Source organism: Panthera uncia, chromosome E1 (assembly GCF_023721935.1).
Source record: "Panthera uncia isolate 11264 chromosome E1, Puncia_PCG_1.0, whole genome shotgun sequence".
Taxonomy (NCBI): Eukaryota; Metazoa; Chordata; class Mammalia; order Carnivora; family Felidae; genus Panthera; species Panthera uncia.
Genome location: NC_064814.1, coordinates 43,821,199 through 43,839,006, shown reverse-complemented (window position 1 = coordinate 43,839,006; position 17,808 = coordinate 43,821,199). Strand labels below are relative to the sequence as shown.

Genomic DNA, 17,808 nt, shown 5'->3' with positions numbered 1-17,808 from the left:
CTGCTCTCCTTACAGCTTTGTCCTGAGGCTCAAAAACGTTTGCGAAACAGCTTTATAAACCCTAAAGGACGTCACAAAGTGAGAAAGACACGGCCTCGGGGCCCACGGTTTGCGAGAGCGAGGATGGCCTGAGGGAGGGTGCGGGAGACCCTGAGCTGGGGCGTGTGGTGTGTGGTGTGGGGGTGAGGAGGTATGGGGGGGGAGGTGTGGGGGGATGTGGGGACTGGGAGGTGTGGGGGAGGGCAAGGAGAGGGAGACAGGCAGAGGTCCTGGGCCGGGCCTGGGGCTGGGACCTTAGAGCAGAGGTTTTCAAACCCAAAGAGAATGAGCATCCCCTGGAGCCCTTGTTACACACAGGTCAGTGCCCCCACCCCCCAGGGTTTCTGTTCAGCAGGTACCAGGGGCTGAATGTGCCCCCTCAAAATTCATGCGTCACCGTCCTAACCCCCACGGTGATGGTGTCTGGAGGGGGCCCTTTGGGAGGTGATCAGGGTTGGATGAGGTCATGGGGACTAGTGCAGGGGGTGGGGGTCACTGCCAGCTCCCCCGAAGGACACACCTCCTCAGGGCCCTGAGCAGGGGCGGGGGGGGGGCAGGAATGGGGTTCGGGGCGTGGCCCCTTCCTGCCGGGCTTCCCTATCCTGTGCAGGATGCCTGACCCCACAAGAAGCTGGACTGTCCCTAAGGGCTTGAAGCAGAGTAGAAAGAGTCCCTCTTTCACATGGACTCAGCGAACACATTACAGAGACCTCTGTTTCATGCGCAAGCCCCTCTGGGTCCGCATTTTGGCCGAGACCAGACAAACCGTGACTGCTTCCCCTGCACAGTGACAACGCCGTCCTGGGCTCAGGTGGGTTCTCCCGCAGCCCTGTCCGCCCCCGCTCCGCCATGGTTGGTGAAGACTCTCCATCAAACCGAAAGCGGGCTGACTCAGCGCCTAAGCAATCAGAAGCACCAGGGCTCTCTAATTAACCAGCCAGCCCCTTTCCCTTCCCACCACAGCCCTCTGGTAATGAGGGCTGGCAGCCTGGGCGTGCAGACCCAATTACGGAGGGGACATTGCACCAAGGACCGGCATGGGTTCTACCAGCACACTCATTAGCTTGTGACTGCTGAATGCGTCAGGGCTCTTGCTGGGGACAGCTCCGTGTGGCCAGGAGCGCCTGCGCATGTGCCCCCCCAGGCTTGGATCTGAACACTTCCCGTGTCGGAGGTCTCCCCAGCATCCCCTCTCTGCAGCCTGCCCACGGCCGCACACCTCCCAGCACCCAGGGCTGCAGGCAAAAGGCGAGAGGGTGGCCAGTGGATGTGGAAATAAACAGGGGAAGCTCCCTAGAAATTGGTGAGCCCAGAGGGGAGGGCTCCTGATGCCCCTCATTAGGTCCAGTGCCCTGTTAGAGCTCTCTCAGTCCCCCAGGGCCGCCTCAGTAACCCCAACCACAACTGTAATTAATTATCCATAATCCTTTAACACCCCCTCCAGAGGATAGGGTCTGTGTGTCTTTACACTGTATCCCCAGTGCCTGTACGCACAGACCTACAATAAATATTTGATGGATAAGTGAAAGGAGGACACCGTCCCTCCCCTCCCAGACACTGTAGAGCCCCTGCAAAGCTTTAACTAAACCTTTAACTAGAACAGGGGCTCTAAGGTTAAGTCTGAACCTCCCTCCTGATTCTCTTGGGACTTGGCTGTAAGTGACCACCACCTGGCAGAGTGGCCCCACCCTGGCAGGGGGTCTGCACCTCTGTGGCCATTTCCCGGGGGACCCAGGGCCATATAGACCTGCCTACTCTGCTCAAATACAGCTTGGCCCTCAAGACACCTCTTCCTTCTAATGAGCCCCATCTCCTTCCAAAGATCTCGGCCCTGCCCCCACGTCTTCGAGTCCCCAGGATCTTGTCTTGTCCCTCCCCCAAGGCTCCCGTTCCCCAGTCAAATCTGATGCCTTCTCCTATGTCCTTCCTTCTTTCAGCCCACTTCTCCTCGTCCTCGGGGCTTGCACCCTTATCGTCAAGTCCTTGCCCAGCCTGTTTCCAGCTATGTGCCTCTGCTGTGCTGTTCTCCCCTCCTCGAAATGCCCTTCACTCTGCTCTCAGCCTCTCAGAAGCCCAGTCAGCTTCCAGGAACCAGCTCCTACAGGCAGACCTCCCCACTGCTTCTCCTCCTGGAACCCTGGTCCAGCCGTGTTGAGCATCACTCTAGACAATACAGTCTGCCTACCTTGACTGTCAGGACCTGAGGGAAGTCACTGTTCTAGACACCTCTCCTTTTGGATTCCTCTAACCCCAAATTAGCCCACACCAGTTGTGTAAGTGATTGAGTGTTAATATTTTTTTTTATTTAAAACGTTTTTTTTTTTATTTTATTTTTGGGACAGAGAGAGACAGAGCATGAACGGGGGAGGGCCAGAGAGAGAGGGAGACACAGAATCGGAAACAGGCTCCAGGCTCCGAGCCATCAGCCCAGAGCCTGACGCGGGGCTCGAACTCACGGACCGCGAGATCGTGACCTGGCTGAAGTCGGACGCTTAACCGACTGCGCCACCCAGGCGCCCCGAGTGTTAACATTTATATGAAGTACTTGACAGAAACCAAGGCATCTCCCTGCTGACTCAGGACATCCAACACTGAAGAGCTACAAAGACATCTGGAAAGTTTTATATGAATTATCAAAACTATACGACTAATTGTGGGAGCTCCAATTTTAAGTACAAGAAAACATGAGTTCTAATAAGGAAAATGTGGGGTGCTATGGACTGAATTGTATCCCCTAAAAATTCAAATACTGATGGAGAGTATCATCAGTTAGTTCTCCTAACCCCCAATATGACTGTCCTGGAGACAAGGGGTCTTTAGGAGGTAATTAGGGTTAAATGAGGTCATAAGGGTGGGGTCCTGATCCAGTAGGATTGGTGTCCTTATGAGAAAAGAGAGGCCAGAGCTCGCTCTCTGCCAGGTAGGACCCAGTGAGAAGCCAGGAGTGTTCGAGCCAGGAAGAGAGTCTGTACTAGAAAGTGAATCAGCCGGCACCTTGATCTTGGACTTCCAGCCTCCAGAACTGTGAGAAACAAATTTCTCTTAGGGCAGCTGCGTAGTCTGTGGCATTTGGTTTTGGCAGCCTGAGCTGAGACATAGGGTGTCACTAAATCTATCTGAGATATGTGGAAGGTCAGCTCCATCCTGGGTCTGAACAGCCAGGACCCCGAAGTGGATGAATAACAGCAACAGGTATCCTTTACTGGGTCTTTGAAATGGATCCTGCACTCTGCTAAGGGCTTCCGCCGCCTTAGCTCACCTCCTCCTCACACCCACCCGATGATGACGTAAGAAGCTTTATTACCCCATTTACAGGTGAAGAAACAGAAGCCCAGAGGTTAAGTTCTAGAGACCTTGTACAAGGTCCCGGTGCTGTGGTCGGGCTGGGACGGCAACCCACGCCCATGTGCACAGGAACGGCCCTCACTGGCAAGCCCAGGAGGACCACTGCCCCTTTATCACACAGGGCAGACGGAGTGGCCTCTTGCTCCGGCCCATCTGCAGCCTAGGACCTGCTTTCCCTCCCGGGACCCTAGATCATCCTCTGTAACCCGTCCCCACCTGCTTAGATACAGTGAAAATATGTGACCCCCAGGCTGCGTTGCCTCATCTCCAACCCCACTGTCTCATCCCTAATGACAGGCAGTGCCTAACAGGTCTCCCACTGTCACTTTATCTCCCCCTGCAACCCACTCGCCAGACGGATTAGGATGAGCCGCCAGCAGCTGGGCTCATCACGTACAAAGACAAATCAGATCACATCACACCCTTGCTTAAAACACTCCACTGGCATCCTATTAAACTTAGAACCAAATCTCAACTCCTGACCTTGACTTTCGAAGCTCTTGTGGGATCGGCACGCCCGCCTCTGCCCCAGGTGCCTTCGTCAGTTCCTTGAACATGTCCCAGCTGGTTTCCACCTCAGGAACTTCATGCTTGCTGCTCCCTCTGCCTGGAACACTTTTCCACCCGGATCTTCCCAGGGCTGGCTCCTTCAGCTCTGAGCTCAGAGAGGCCTTCATGGTCATACTCCACCACACTGCCCTGCTCTAATTCACGGTGTGTTTGTCTGTTGTCTCTCTTCTCCCACCCCTGGAAAAAATCTCCACGGGGGCAAGGGGTTTGTTTGCCTTTCTCGTTCATGGTTTGTCAGCACCTAGGACGTAGCACGTAGGAGGCCCGCTACTGTTTGCAGAATGAATGGATGGATGAATGAGCGAATGACACAATCTTCTCAAGGATGGATGAAGAAAACCTCCAAATGCCCATCGTTCGTCTGTGGCCCCAACTAGCACCCTCTCCTCCACTTCTACCCAGGAGCAACTCCCCTCAGAAACTCAAAGGCCTCCCACCTCACCACCCAAGCCAAAACCAGGTCATCAGCCTGCTGCAAAATAAGAACAATTTCAAATGGAAATGTCTCTGACCAGCCCAGTGCTCCAGGATACCATGGGGTGGGGCATCTAGAAGAATATTTTGTACCCTGTCCACCCCCATGCAGCTGAGGTCATTCCCCGGGAACACCACTGTTGCCTAGGAAATGGCTCTCCAAGGACTCTTCAGCAGTCAGGGCAGGAGCCGGCCTCTAGAGCAGAGGTCCCAGACTTTTCCAGGGGAAGAGACAAGGCTCTGCCCCCTCGTCAGGGCCCCACAAACCTGGACATTTATAGCAGTTGTGGGGGTAGAGGGGCAGAAAGAGGAAATAGGCTGCTGGGCCCCATTGTCCCAGGCAGAAGTCACAGAATATAACCGAACCTGCCCAAGGGCTGGGAACAAGGCGTTCTGAGTCCCTCTGCCTACTACCTATGTTGGTATCTGGTCCAAGGCCACGAAGGGCTTAAGGGGGAGCTGACACACAAGTGCACCCCACCCCCTGCCCTGCCGCATCTCCACTGTTCTTGGGACCCTTCACCAGCGAATCCACACTCCTTAGCCCAGTTCACATGTCACAGACAGGGGAAAAGTGACCTTATCTGAAATCCTGGCTTTCCCACTTATTAGTTTGGTATATTGACCTTTTTGCATCTTGGTTCTCTCGTCCAGCTTTTGAATGCGACTCAAAATGATCTTATCAAGGCTGCCAATGGCCTCCATGTGGCCAAGTCCATGTTTACTTCTTTGACTTCTCTATATTCTACAGTCCTCTTGTTCTAACCACCCCACCCCACCCCATCCCCGATCTTCTATCCCCTGTTACAATACATTCCCAGAATGTATTATGTCCTGAAATATTCTTATTTGATCATTACTTGCTTTCGGTTCCCTTACCCAGTGTAATCTCAAGAGAGAAGTTTCTATCTTTGTCTTGTTGACCAAAATAACTCTAGGCTTAAAACACATGGAAGATGGGTGCCAGTAAAACTAGAGTGAAAAAGACAAAAGAAAGAGGAAGATATAGTAACTTGGGAAAAGTGTCTCTAACCTAGGAAGGCAGTCAAGGGAAGTCCCGTGATGACAGCTATGCAGCAACTAGTCTGGCCTGGAGTTAAGACTAAGTGTCTCGAAGGAAAAAAATGTAGGCTCCATGCCATAGAGAGTAAAATTGAGATGCTAAATAATCCTGAGGATTGGAAGGCACATTATTCTTGGGTCAATAAGAAAAGAAAGGTAATTAGAAACTCCAGGAAAAACAGTTACTTTAAGAAGTTCTAGGGGCGCCTGGGTGGCGCAGTCGGTTAAGCGTCCGACTTCGGCCAGGTCACGATCTCGCGGTCCGTGAGTTCGAGCCCCACGTCAGGCTCTGGGCTGATGGCTCAGAGCCTGGAGCCTGTTTCCGATTCTGTGTCTCCCTCTCTCTCTGCCCCTCCCCCGTTCATGCTCTGTCTCTCTCTGTCCCAAAAATAAATAAAAAACGTTGAAAAAAAAATTAAAAAAAAAAGAAGTTCTGGACTCAAGGCGCCTGGGTGATTCAGTCGGTTAAGCGTCCGACTTCGGCTCAGGTCATGATCTCGCAGTTCGTGAGTTCGAGACCCTCATCTGTCTCTGTGCCGACAACTCAGAGCCTGGAGCCTGCTTTGGATTCTGTGTCTCCCTCTCTCTGCCCCTCCCCAACTCACACTCTGTGTGTGTGTGTGTGTGTGTGTGTGTGTGTGTGTCTCTCTCTCTCTCAAAACTAAACATTAAAAAAAATTAAAAAACAAAAAAAGAAGTCCTGGACTCAATAGGAACCAATTTAATATGTGGCACAATTTAGAATAATCTGTGGAGTATAAGATAAGGGAAAAATCCATTTGACTTTGCAGCAAAAATCATTCTCATTTGAGGGGCCAGGGATTGAGAGCAGATCAACAGAATAAGAAGTATTATCCTAGCACACTGGCCCTGAGGTGGATTTTATTTATTTAAAATGACTAATAAAATTTATTGAGTACTTATGTGCCAAATAAGGTTTTAAAGAGCTTTGCATGTAATAAATAATCCTCACAACTTTCTAGGGTACATATTATCGTTATCCCTATTTTACAGATGAGGAAGACGAGACTCAACATATTAAACAAGTTTTCTGGGGTCATCCAGCTGGTGGAAGAACTGAATTCATACCCAGGCCTGAGAAATCCAGAGGTCCACTCCCCACAGGTGGCCCTAGAAGACAGGCCATTTGACCTAAGGCCTCAGTTCTTCTTGCCAACCAGCACAGGATACTGTGTGCACGCACAGACACACACAGACACACGCAGTAGACACTCCCGCAGAGCAGGGCCAGACTGGGTAGGCAGAGCAGGGCCTTACCTTCCTGCAGTCTTTGCAGAACACCGAGGAGCTGCCCAGGAAGCCCAGCATCTCCCCACACAGCAGACACTGGGAGAGGCCATTCCCCGTCACGTTCCGCCTCATGGTCTCCAGCCGCTCCACCAGCCGCCTGCAGCACAGGACAGAGTCAGATGGAATGTGACCAGAGTCAGATGGTCAGATGGGATGTTTCCTGTGCCCAACCTGACCACTGCCCGGGTGTGGCTGCCACGGGGCCCCAGCGCTGTATCCTGCCCCTTGTGCTACTCCCTCACCTGGGGTACTGCTCCTTCCCTGCCCCACCCCTTTCCCAGGCCAGCTCCTAATCATTCATTTGCTCGCCAACTAGTGAGTACCTACGATGTGCCAGGGACTGGGAATATTGAAGCAAACAAGCCAGAGACAGACACGGTCCCTGCTCTCACAGAACTTATGTTCGGTAAAGCGAGGAAGTCCATGAAGAAGTCAACGTGCAAACTGATTTCAGACAGAGGGCGTGCTATAAAATCAACTAAGTGTGTGGGGAGAAGTCTAAGGGGGACTGTATGCCCAGGCATGTCCAATGGTGATCAGTGACGGCCTCTCCGAGAACGAGAACGTGTGAACTGACAAGGCCAAACCACGTGAAGAGCGGGGGAGGGGCACTCCAGGAGGAGGGCAAAGGCAAAGGCCTTGGCACCTTAGAACAGCAGGGTGGCTGGTAGGACCACCTCCCTGTGAACCAGCAGGAGCCTGGGATAAAGGGGGCTGGAGGGGTGAGGAGGGGACAGATGACAAGGGTTTTGTAGGTCACAAAATAGAGTTTGGATTATATTCTAAGATCAATATGATCTTGGACTTCAGCTCAGGTCATGATCTCACGGCTCCATGAGTTCGAGCCCCGGGTCAGGCTCTGTGCTGACAGCTCAGAGCCTGGAGCCTGCTTCGGACTCTGTGTCTCCCTCTCTCTGCCTCTCCCCCACTCATGCTCTGTCTCTCTGTGTCTCTCAAAAGTACACAAACGTTAAAAATTTTTTTTTTAATAAAGAGGAAAAGATTGAGGCTCAGAAATATAAAGTCACTTTCCACGAGAGTTATACAGTTCCTATCAGGTGGAGCCCAGAACCAAACACCTAGGCCTCTCTCTCATGGCAACCCTACATTCTCCCCTGAGGTGATCAGGCTCTGCCTGGGGCCAAGGGGGAGCAGACTGCACAGAAGCTGCCTCTACCTACGCGCCCTCCAGAGAGCACTTCTGCTCACATGTGCCTGGGCTCACGTGTCCAGGGAGCACTTCTTACAGAGGGGCCTTCTGAGGCTTTGCTGGGCTGGGTTATGCATCTATACCCCGGGGGCACTGGGGCAGAGCAGACTCACTCTGCATGGTGACAGCCAGCACGAGGACCCAGAGTGTTGATCTGACACTGAATGCCTCTGCTTCCCTCTCCTGGATCCCGTCCCAGCTCAGAAGCGGCCCTTACCCAATTCTCTGCTGCTCCAGGACGTCCAGCCGCTCTGCTCTCTGGATCACCTGCAGGATGGCCTCCACCTCGGCGGGGCTGAGGCACTGGTTCTTCCTCTGCTTCTCCGTCTGATAGGTGTGCACAGACCAGCCCGTCTGCAGCCTGGAGAGAGAACACAGCCGGCCTTGAGGCCACCACAGTGCAACCCCAGGCAGCCCTGCCAGGTCACGAAGCCCCCCTGGAAACAGTCTGGGGACGGCCCAGGAGCCGTGTGTCAGGAGGAAGGATTCAGGGAACAGGGCAGACGCTTTGAAAGCTGGCTCTGACACCTGCCAGCCACCGGGTCCCGCACAGACGGCAGTGCTGGCTTAGCACCGTGGGAGGCAGGAGCATGGAGTGTGGCCTCCGGACGGATGGAGAAAGGCCACGGCCAGGGCATGTGAGGCTTCCGAGGGAGGAACACGGAAGATCATCGAGACTGAGATCTGAGGCGTATAAGTGAAATGGAACTTGACCACAGGATAGGAAAGAGTGGCAATTAGGTTAAAAACAAACCCTGAAGAGAAAAGGAGATGCACACAGCAGTTTGAAAACTAGAGGGTTCGAGGGCAGGAGGGCAACACAGCAGTGTACCAGGAGAGGCGGCGAGGGCAGGCCAGGTGGTGGGGCAGAGCTGGGGCACAGCCGGGGGGCCCTAGAGTCTCCACGGCCATGGGCTGCGAGAGCGCCGCCTCCTGAAGCTGTGACCAGGGGCTGAGGGCAAGAATTCACACCCGTCCCATCTTTCTGGATGGAAAGGGAGTGGCGGCAGCAGACCGAGCCCCAAGTCTCTGCCCAGGGTCCCAGCGTCTCTGAGACATTCTGAGCCAAGTGCTGGGGACACAGAGACAGGGAAGATGGCAAGTGGCCACCTCGAAGAACTGTAACGTGCTTGGGGACACCGATGCCCAGTCAGTTACACCAGTATTTACTTAATGAAAACCAAGAAGAGCTATGCAGTCAGCACATATTTGTTGGGTGTCCACTGGGGCTCGTTAGGTGTTAGGGATGTGCTGCTGGGTGGGACATGCAGGCGGGCATTAGGAGGACGTATAAATAAGAGAACTAACCTAGTCGGGCTATGTTCTGGAAGGGCTTCCCTAAAGAAGTGACAGCAGGGGTGCCTGGGTGGCTCAGTCGGTTAAGCGTTCGACTCTCGGTTTCAGCTCAGGTCACGATCTCACAATTCATGGGTTCGAGCCCCGCACAGGGCTCGGCAATGGCAGCGCGGAGCCTGCTTGCAATTCTCTCTCCCTCCTCTCTCTCTCTCTCTCTGCCCTTCCCCCACTCTGCCCCCCACCCCCCGTCTCTCCCTCTCTCCCTCTTCCTCCCCCCACACTCACTCTCAAAACAAACACCCTTAAAAAAAAAAGAAGTGACAGCAGGCAAGAGTCTTAGACGCAGGACACAGAGAAGGAGGGTGAGGATGTCAACGCCTTCCGGGTGGTTCCCTGACACAAGGTGGACACCGGTGGTCTCATATCACTGCCCCACCCAGGCTGCTACAACCAACAGTTCTTGCACGGTGGGCACAGTGAGTGTCAGGAGGGCGAAAGAGCGCGTCCTCCCTCCGCAAGTAGAGCAGGCTGGTTAAGGTGAAGGACTCAGACTGGAGTCTGCTGGTTTTTACCTTCTGGCTCCCTCCCTTCCCAGCGGTGAGAATGCAGGCAGCTGTTCACAGCCGGATCTCCCGATCTGCCTCTATAAAGGGCGCCATGCAGATTAAACAAGGCAGGGTAGACAGGGCGCTCTGCATACAGCAGATGCCCAATTGCTTAATCAGTGGTGGTTAATGATGATTACTATAATCACCACGGGTAGGACCATCAGGAATGGCTTGACCAAAGAGGCAGGGCTTGTGCAGGATGAACAGGCGCTTCCCCAAACGGAAAGAGGGGGACGGCGTTCAGGCAGAGGACCCATGCGTGCAAAGGCTCAAAGACATAAAATAAAACAATATGCTGTACTGAGGGTCTCCAGACTTCTAGACTACTTATGTCTCCAACTCAAAAAGAAGCACAGCCCTAGACCAACACTTTCTCAAGCGGTCCTCACGGGGCTGGGGGAAGCGAACAATAGGAAAGGGGCAGGACTGGGGGCAGAGGAAGGGAGTCCAGTCCTTGGAGTGGGCAAGGGCACGTGCCCGCCTTTCCTCTGTGCACTGGGCAGACTCAGGCCCTGAAAGGCAACACTCTCTCACCCCAACCTGCAGGCTTTCTCCACCTGAGCATTTCAAGGACTCAAGTGACTGGCCAGGACACCCTCGGTGTGTGACTCACTGGGCCCAGGGAGGAGACCTGGAAAACAGGGCCCCCAAGCTCAGGCCTCCCACCGCATGGGAAAAAGAAAAGCCAAGCAACACAGAAGCGGGAGGGCACAGCACCAGCAACTGCCATCCATCCTGGAGGGTGCAACTCCTACCCAGCTAGCTCTGGGCCTGGCTCCGCCCAGGGCACGGCAGACCTCTTCGTGCCGGACCCTCCTGCCATTCTATAAGGCAGGCTCCCCATTTCTCAGTGGAGTAAAGAGACCGAGTGTAGTTAGATAGCTTTCTAAAGGCAAGTCAGAGGTGCCTGAGTGGCTCAGTCGGTTAAGCCTCCGACTCTTGATTTCAGCTCAGGTCATGATCTCACAGTTTGTGAGTTTGAGCCCCGCATCAGGCTCTGCGCTGACAGCCTGCAGCCTGCTTGGGATTCTCTCTTTCTCCCTCTCTCTGCCCCTCCCCTACTTGTGCATGCACACACACGTGCACGCACACACACACACACACTCTCTCTCTCAAAATAAATACATAAACATTAAAATAATAATAATAAAATAAACCATAAAGGTGATCAGAGGTTGGTTGGCCTCCAGATCCAAGGAGCCCATGGCCAGCCGCTGCTGACAGCCCCCTGCCAGGCTTCCCTAGGGCATCCTCCAGGCCTCCATTTCTGCCTCCATCTGGTCACCTACCAAGCCCTGACAAGCTGTCCTCTCATTCAACCTCCTCCCCGGGCCCCTGCCTCTGTCCAGTCAGGCTGCAGCTCGTGCCTATGGCCCTGGCTGCCACTGAGTATCTTGTTCCCCGGAATGGGCCTCCACACCACCAAAGGTGGCCAACTCGTGGCTGCCAGATAATAGGCATGGTTGTAAGCCCCGAGGAAGACTCTTCAGTGGCGACCAGCGCCCATCTGTACATCCCCCCCCATACGGTGGCCTCAGCTCTCGGCTGGCCTGGCCTCACACGGTGCACCAACAACTGTTCCTAGTTCCTTGCATTCTAGGCTGCACACTGTGTCCAGGCCTTTGCTCACACTGTGCCCTCCACCTGCAGTGCCTGCCCCTCTCCCTAAACCCCCTTTTCCACTGGGTCGCTCCTATTCTTTTTAAAGTCTTCTTTTATTTTTTATTTTTTAGTGTTTATTTAATTTTGAGAAAGACGGCGGGGGAGGGGCAGAGAGGGAGGGAGACAGCGGATCCAAAGTAGGCTCCATGCTAATAGCAGAGAGCCCGACGTGGGGCTCAAACTCACAACCTGTGAGATCATGACCTGAACCAAAGTCGGATGCTTAACCAACTGAACCACCCAGGTGCCTCAAGACTTCTTTTAGATGCATGGTGAAGATTCGCTCCAAGGTGGGTCAAGAGTCCATTCTCAGAGTTCCCAGAAGGCCCAGGCATAGCTCCATCACAGGGCTTAAACATTACCTCAAGGCCGGGTGGGAGACCCTCTGTCTCCCCGTCCAGAATGTGAGTCTAGGGACCAGCCCTGCCCTATCTGGCCCCTGAACACTTCCCCAACTTCCTTTCCCCCCTTTTAGCACCTCACTCTGCATTCAAGCCACAGTGGCCTCCTATCAGGCCCTCTACATGGCATGTTCCTTCTACCTCAGGGCCTTTGCTCATGCTATTCCTTCTGCCTAGAAGCTCCTTCCCCCTATTTCCATCTAACATGTACCCCTCCTCCAGGACTCAAATTAAACATCACCATTCTCAGGGAAGCCTCTCCAAATCCCTGGATTAAGTTAGCACCTGCCTTCTTCACCCCACTGCCTGCTTCCACTGTCAAAGTAGCTACACATGGGTAATTTCATGTATAATGTTCACCTCTCCCTATCAGTGCCTTAAGACCAAGCACCATATTGGTCTTGTTCACTGCTGTGCAACCAGTGCCTGGCACCTGGTAGGGGGTTAGAAAATGTCTGATGTCTCAGGACAGACCTGAGCTGATGCCCGGGTGGTAACTTCCCCGGGCCTCCCAGAGGAACCGTCAGGGCACAGCGCCCAGTTGCAGGATTTGTGGTATTCTTCTTTACGGAGCCTGGCATTACAAGGAGCCTGGTATTACAAGGCAGCACACCCTGGGGAGGAGATAAAAGCATTTGCTCTTCTAAAAGACGCTACAACAGCTTCTGGCTGCTGCTGAGCACAAGACAAGGTCAGGGAAAACTCAAAGAAATGCCACAGGGGTCATCAGGGGTCACACCAGGCCCTGGTACAAGAGCACAGCTCTCTTCATATGCTGCCAGGGAGGACACATCGTCTTGCCTGGCATCGAAGCAGAGAGGGACAGGGGCTGGCTTCATCCCTGGTCTCTCCCTTGTGGGGGGCGCTGTGCAGGGGCTGAAAGGAGCTGAGCCACCCCAGTGAGAGGGACAAATTAACTACTGCACGGAGATTCCTGCAAATCATGCAGGGCTCCACTCTTCTCGGGCGTTTCGGATTAATTTTTCTATCCCTCTTTGATGTTTCAGCTCTGTCCCCCTGCAGGCCTGTAACATCTAATTGCAAATTTCTTGAACTTGGTCCCGTTGGGGAAATGCCGGCTCCCATAACTGACACTGTTTGACAGATCGAAGGGGCATTCTTGGGCTTATCAGGCACTGGGGACCGCAAAATCCTCAGATGGATAGGGAAGACTGGAAGGCAGGACAGGCATCCGGGAGCCTCTGGTCTCCAGCCACAAGGGGACATTGAGGAGAGATGGCCCAATCTAACTGGATCTGAGGGATCACCAGGCTGAGGGTAACAGGAAAACTGGGGCTCTCAGGGGATAAACCAGCATCAGAGAGGCCCTGTTAAGGGCAGGGAGGAGACCGGGGATGCCTTGAGGCTGGCTGTGTGTTTCAGCCTGGGCAGGGAGGTGACGGGGGCAGGGGCTCAGGGACTGAAGGCTCAGTGACAGGGGGATTTATATTCTTAACCGAGAAGGCAGAGGAAGCAGTTTGACACCCGCACTCCCAGCCTGCTGTGATAGAAAGAACACAGGCATGGGAGTCAGGGGAGCCTGGGTGCGGGTCCCAGGCCTGCCACTCACAAGGTGAGTGCCTTGGGCAAGGAGCCCAGCCTCGTTTTCCTCATCCAAGAAATGAGGGTAAGTCCGACGTGGCAGTTAAATGAGTGAATGGCTGTTAAGTGCCCAGCTCGGGCCTGGTGTGCCTCAGTCACGCACTTGTCTCCAAACTTCTCTTTCTGGGTCCCCGATAATGAGTCTTGTCCAAAAATGGAGGGAAGCAGGGTTGGAGGAGGAAGGGAAGGCCTGGCGGGGCCTTGGGGGACTCACTTGGCTCGCAGGGCAAGCTGCCGATCATTGGGGCAAACCCACTGGTTGTTCCCGCTGCCGAAGATGGTGTCGGCCATGGCCTGGAGTGCCCAGCCGGGGCAGGGAGTCACATCTGAGGTGAGAAGAGGGAAAGACAAGGAGCGTGTCATCAGCTGGGGGGGAGATGGCGCACCAAGCGCTGGCACTTCCGGCGCGTCCCCGTGCCAGGCCACCTGCGGACGCATCGCCCACAGAATCCCTTCTCCGGCTAAATACCGTTCCCTCAAAGCTCCTCTTTCTCCTAATTCTGGGAGGGATAACTACATGGCTCATGGAGCTAAGTGATAAGATTGGACATGACTGGCCGGACATCCGGGGTTAGAAGCAGAAAAGGGAGGAGAGGCACATCTCAGTAATCTTCAACTTGGCCGGCAGGCCCTGAGGGCATTTGACTCCCGCCCCTCCCAAGTACAGCCCCTATTGGACTGAGCACAGTGCCTAGCAGGAGGGGCTGGGGCCAGGGGGGCACACAGCTAGATAGCCCGGGCAAGCCTTACACCACCCCCCAACCTGGGGGTCCCATCGCAGCAGCCCAAGGCCCATGGGTGCAGTGAAAGTTGGCCACCCTCACGGGCTCTGCTCCCCACCATGTTCTACTGACCATCACAGTGCTCCCCAGAGCAGGAAGGAGGGCAGAGAGCAGCAGCTGCAGCCGGACTGCCATCCTGCACAACTGTAGGGGGCACGGTCCACGAGGACTACAATGACAACGGCACCCTCGGGCATCCTGCAGGGAGGCACCCCGGCTCCAGAACTTCCTGGTGGTTTAACTGGTGCAGCCCAACTTAGCTACCTTTCTCCTTGCCACCGAGGATAGACCGGCTCCTTGATTATCTAGCATGAGGATTATCTAGCTCATGTATTCTGAAGGGTGTGTGTGTGTGTGTGTGTGTGTGTGTGTGTGTGTGTGTGTGTTGAGGGGAGGGAATGGAAAAGAGAGTAACTCAATCCCAGAGCAAAGATGAGGGATTGCACTGAGTTATCCACACCCCCCTGGGCCAATCCCATCTAGACCAGTAGATCTCAAACATAGGAATCTTTCATACTCCTAAAAATTACTGAGGTTGGGGGCGCCTGGGTGGCTCAGTCGGTTGGGTGTCTGACTCTTGATCTCGGCTCAGGTCACGATCTCACGGTTCATGAGATGGAGCCCCACACGGGGCTCTGTGCTAACAGCAAGGAGCCTGCTTGGGATTCTCTCTCCCTCGCTCTCTGCCCCTCCCCCACTCATGCTCATTCTCTCCCTCTCTCTCAAAATTAATAAGCATTTTTTAAAAAAAGTTACTGAGGTTGGAAATTAGTCTAGCAGTGCTTTCAATGTTAAACAGAGTTACCATGTGACCCAGAAACTCCTTCGAGGTATATACCCAAGAGAACTGAACGTATATGTCCATACAAAACCTTTTATATGGGTGTTCGTAGCAGCATTATTCACAACAGCCAAAAAGAGGGAACAATTTAAATGTCCACCAACTGAGAAATGGATAAAATATGCCATATCCATGCACACTGGAATATTATTTGGCCATAAAAGAATAAAGTACTGACACAGGCTATAACACGGCTGAACCCTGGAAGCATTATGCTAAGTTTCAAGAGTCAGTCACAAAAGACCACATATTGTACGATTCCATTTACAAGAAATGTCCAGAACAGGCAAATCCAGAGAGGCAAAAAGTAGATTCATGGCTGTCAGGGTCTGGAGTGCGGGTGGCCAGAGGAGAATGAGGAGTTTCTACTACTCAGTTCAGGGTTTCTTTTGGGGGGTCATGAAAATGTTCTGGAATTAGGTCACGATGATGGTTGCACAACTTTGAGAGTAAACTAAAACCAATGAATTGTAACCTTCAAGAGTGTGAATTTTATGGTATAGGAACTATACCTCATTAAACTCATAAAAAATTCTTTCCAGTGGCAAATGATGTGAGCTTTATCTCTTCATATTTACCACATTAGAAATTAAAACTAAAAAAATTTTTCATTGTAATTCATCAAAAAACAATAAACCCATTAGATGTTCACATATTTTATGTATGTATGTATGTACGTATGTGTGTGTGTTTATATTTAGGGGCGCCTGGATGGCTCAGTGAGTTAAGCATCTGACTTCAGCTCAGGTCATGATCTCACGGTCCATGAGTTCGAGCCCCGCCTCAGGCTCTGTGCTGACAGCTCGAAGCCTGGAGCCTGCTTCGGATTCTGTGTCTCCCTCTCTGCCCCTCCCGTTTGTGCTCTGTCGCTCGCTCTCTCTTTCTCTTGCTCTCAAACATGTTACATTTCTTTTTGAGAGAGAGAGCACGAGAGGGGGAAGTGTAGAGGGAGGGGGACAAGGGATCCAAAGCAGGCACTGCACTGACAGCAGAGAGCCCAATGTGGGGCTCTAATTCACAAACTATGAGATCATGACCTGAGCCAAAGTCAGCCACTCAACCAACTGAGCCACCCAGGCTCCTTCTCTATATTTTATTTAAAAATATATTTTTTCAGAACAATTAGTGAGAATGGTATTGCTTTACATTTTAAAAAATCTGCAGGTGTGCCTGGGTGGCTTGGTCGGTTAAGCGTCCAGCTTCGGCACAGGTCATGGTCTCGTGGTCTCATGGTTTGTGGGTTCAAGCCCCACGTCGGGCTCTGTGCTGACAGCTCGGAGGCTGAAGCCTGCTTCGGATTCTGTGTCTCCCTCCCTCTCTCTGTCCCTCCCCCGCTCGTGATGTGTCTCTCTCTCTCAAAAATAAATGTGAAAAAAAAATTTTAAATAAAAATAAAAATCTGTGTAATATTTGGTTTAACAAAAGTCAGCTGGGTGTTCATATCCGATTTTTTTGTTCAATCTTTTGTAATTATGTGGTTTTGTTAAACTGTAGGAAGGATATCCAGATTCTCACAGTTATGTACTACATGTGGAAAAGGGAGGAATATCTTAATCTATGTACCTACCTACCTATCTGTTTAGCAGGCTTCATGTCCAGCACAAAGCCCAAGGTAGGGCTTGAACTCACGACCCTGAGATCAAGACCTGAACCGAGATCAAGAGTCGGATGCTCAACCTACTGAGGCACCCAGGCGTCCCAAGGGAGGAGTACTTCAATAGTCTTCCTAGATAATTGTGGATACTCTTTCATACTGTACCAGAACTCAACAGATGGTAGTTTCCTAAAGATTAGTTTCAATTGTGGCTTCTGGAACCGCATTAATGAACTTTTCATTTTCAGTACATTTGTGAGAGAACAGGATGCAGTATCTTATTACTATCAGGAAAACAGTTTTGACCTTGTGAATTTCCTGAAAGGTACGGGGATCCCCAGGGATCCTTGGATCATGGTTTGAGAACTACTGTTCCAGACCAATGTCACCGATTTCTATGATGACCAGCAGGGGGCAGCGGGTGGACTGTAGCTAACTGACCCACATAGAGACCAGGCCCATGACCTAGAATGCAGTGGTCTCCCTATCCCGCGCAGCACATCCAAGTACCTGTGTTCCACTGTGGGCCACCTGGGGAGAGAGACCTGAGCACCTCCAGACCCTAACAGGACCCCATGGCCAGGCCCAGCACTGGGAGGCCACCATCACCAAAGTCCTCCTCAAATCGAAAGCCTTGATCTTCTCCCAAATGAGGCGAACATATGATCCAGGAAAACACAGACAGGGTCAAGATGACACTCATCAAATAAGTATAAACCAGTGTCCCACCTCCGGCCTTCAGTGCTCTATGGTTTGTTGTTTTTTTGAAATTTCTGTTATCTTGTGATTAGCACAATCACACTGCCACGTGGGTGTGAAAAGCATTACCCTGTTCCAAGTAAACATTTAGAACATACTACAATTCATTAGCCTGCTCATTATTTTTTTAAAAAAATACTTTGAGGGGATGCCTGGGTGGCTCAGTCGGTTAAGCGTTCCACTTCAGCTCAGGTCATGATCTCACGGTTTGGGAGTTTGAGCCCCACACTGGGCTCCTTGCTGGAGGTACAG

At 52.6% G+C, this 17,808-nt stretch overlaps 1 protein-coding gene across 1 annotated transcript in view; it reads right to left on the bottom strand.

The window, feature by feature from the left end:
* RPH3AL (rabphilin 3A like (without C2 domains)) overlaps positions 1–17,808 on the bottom strand; it is a 133,984-nt gene that overhangs the window by 76,222 nt on the left and 39,954 nt on the right. The window contains 3 exon segments of the mRNA XM_049636726.1: positions 6,769–6,898; positions 8,229–8,372; positions 13,795–13,906. Coding sequence (XP_049492683.1) covers positions 6,769–6,898; positions 8,229–8,372; positions 13,795–13,906 — 386 coding nt within the window.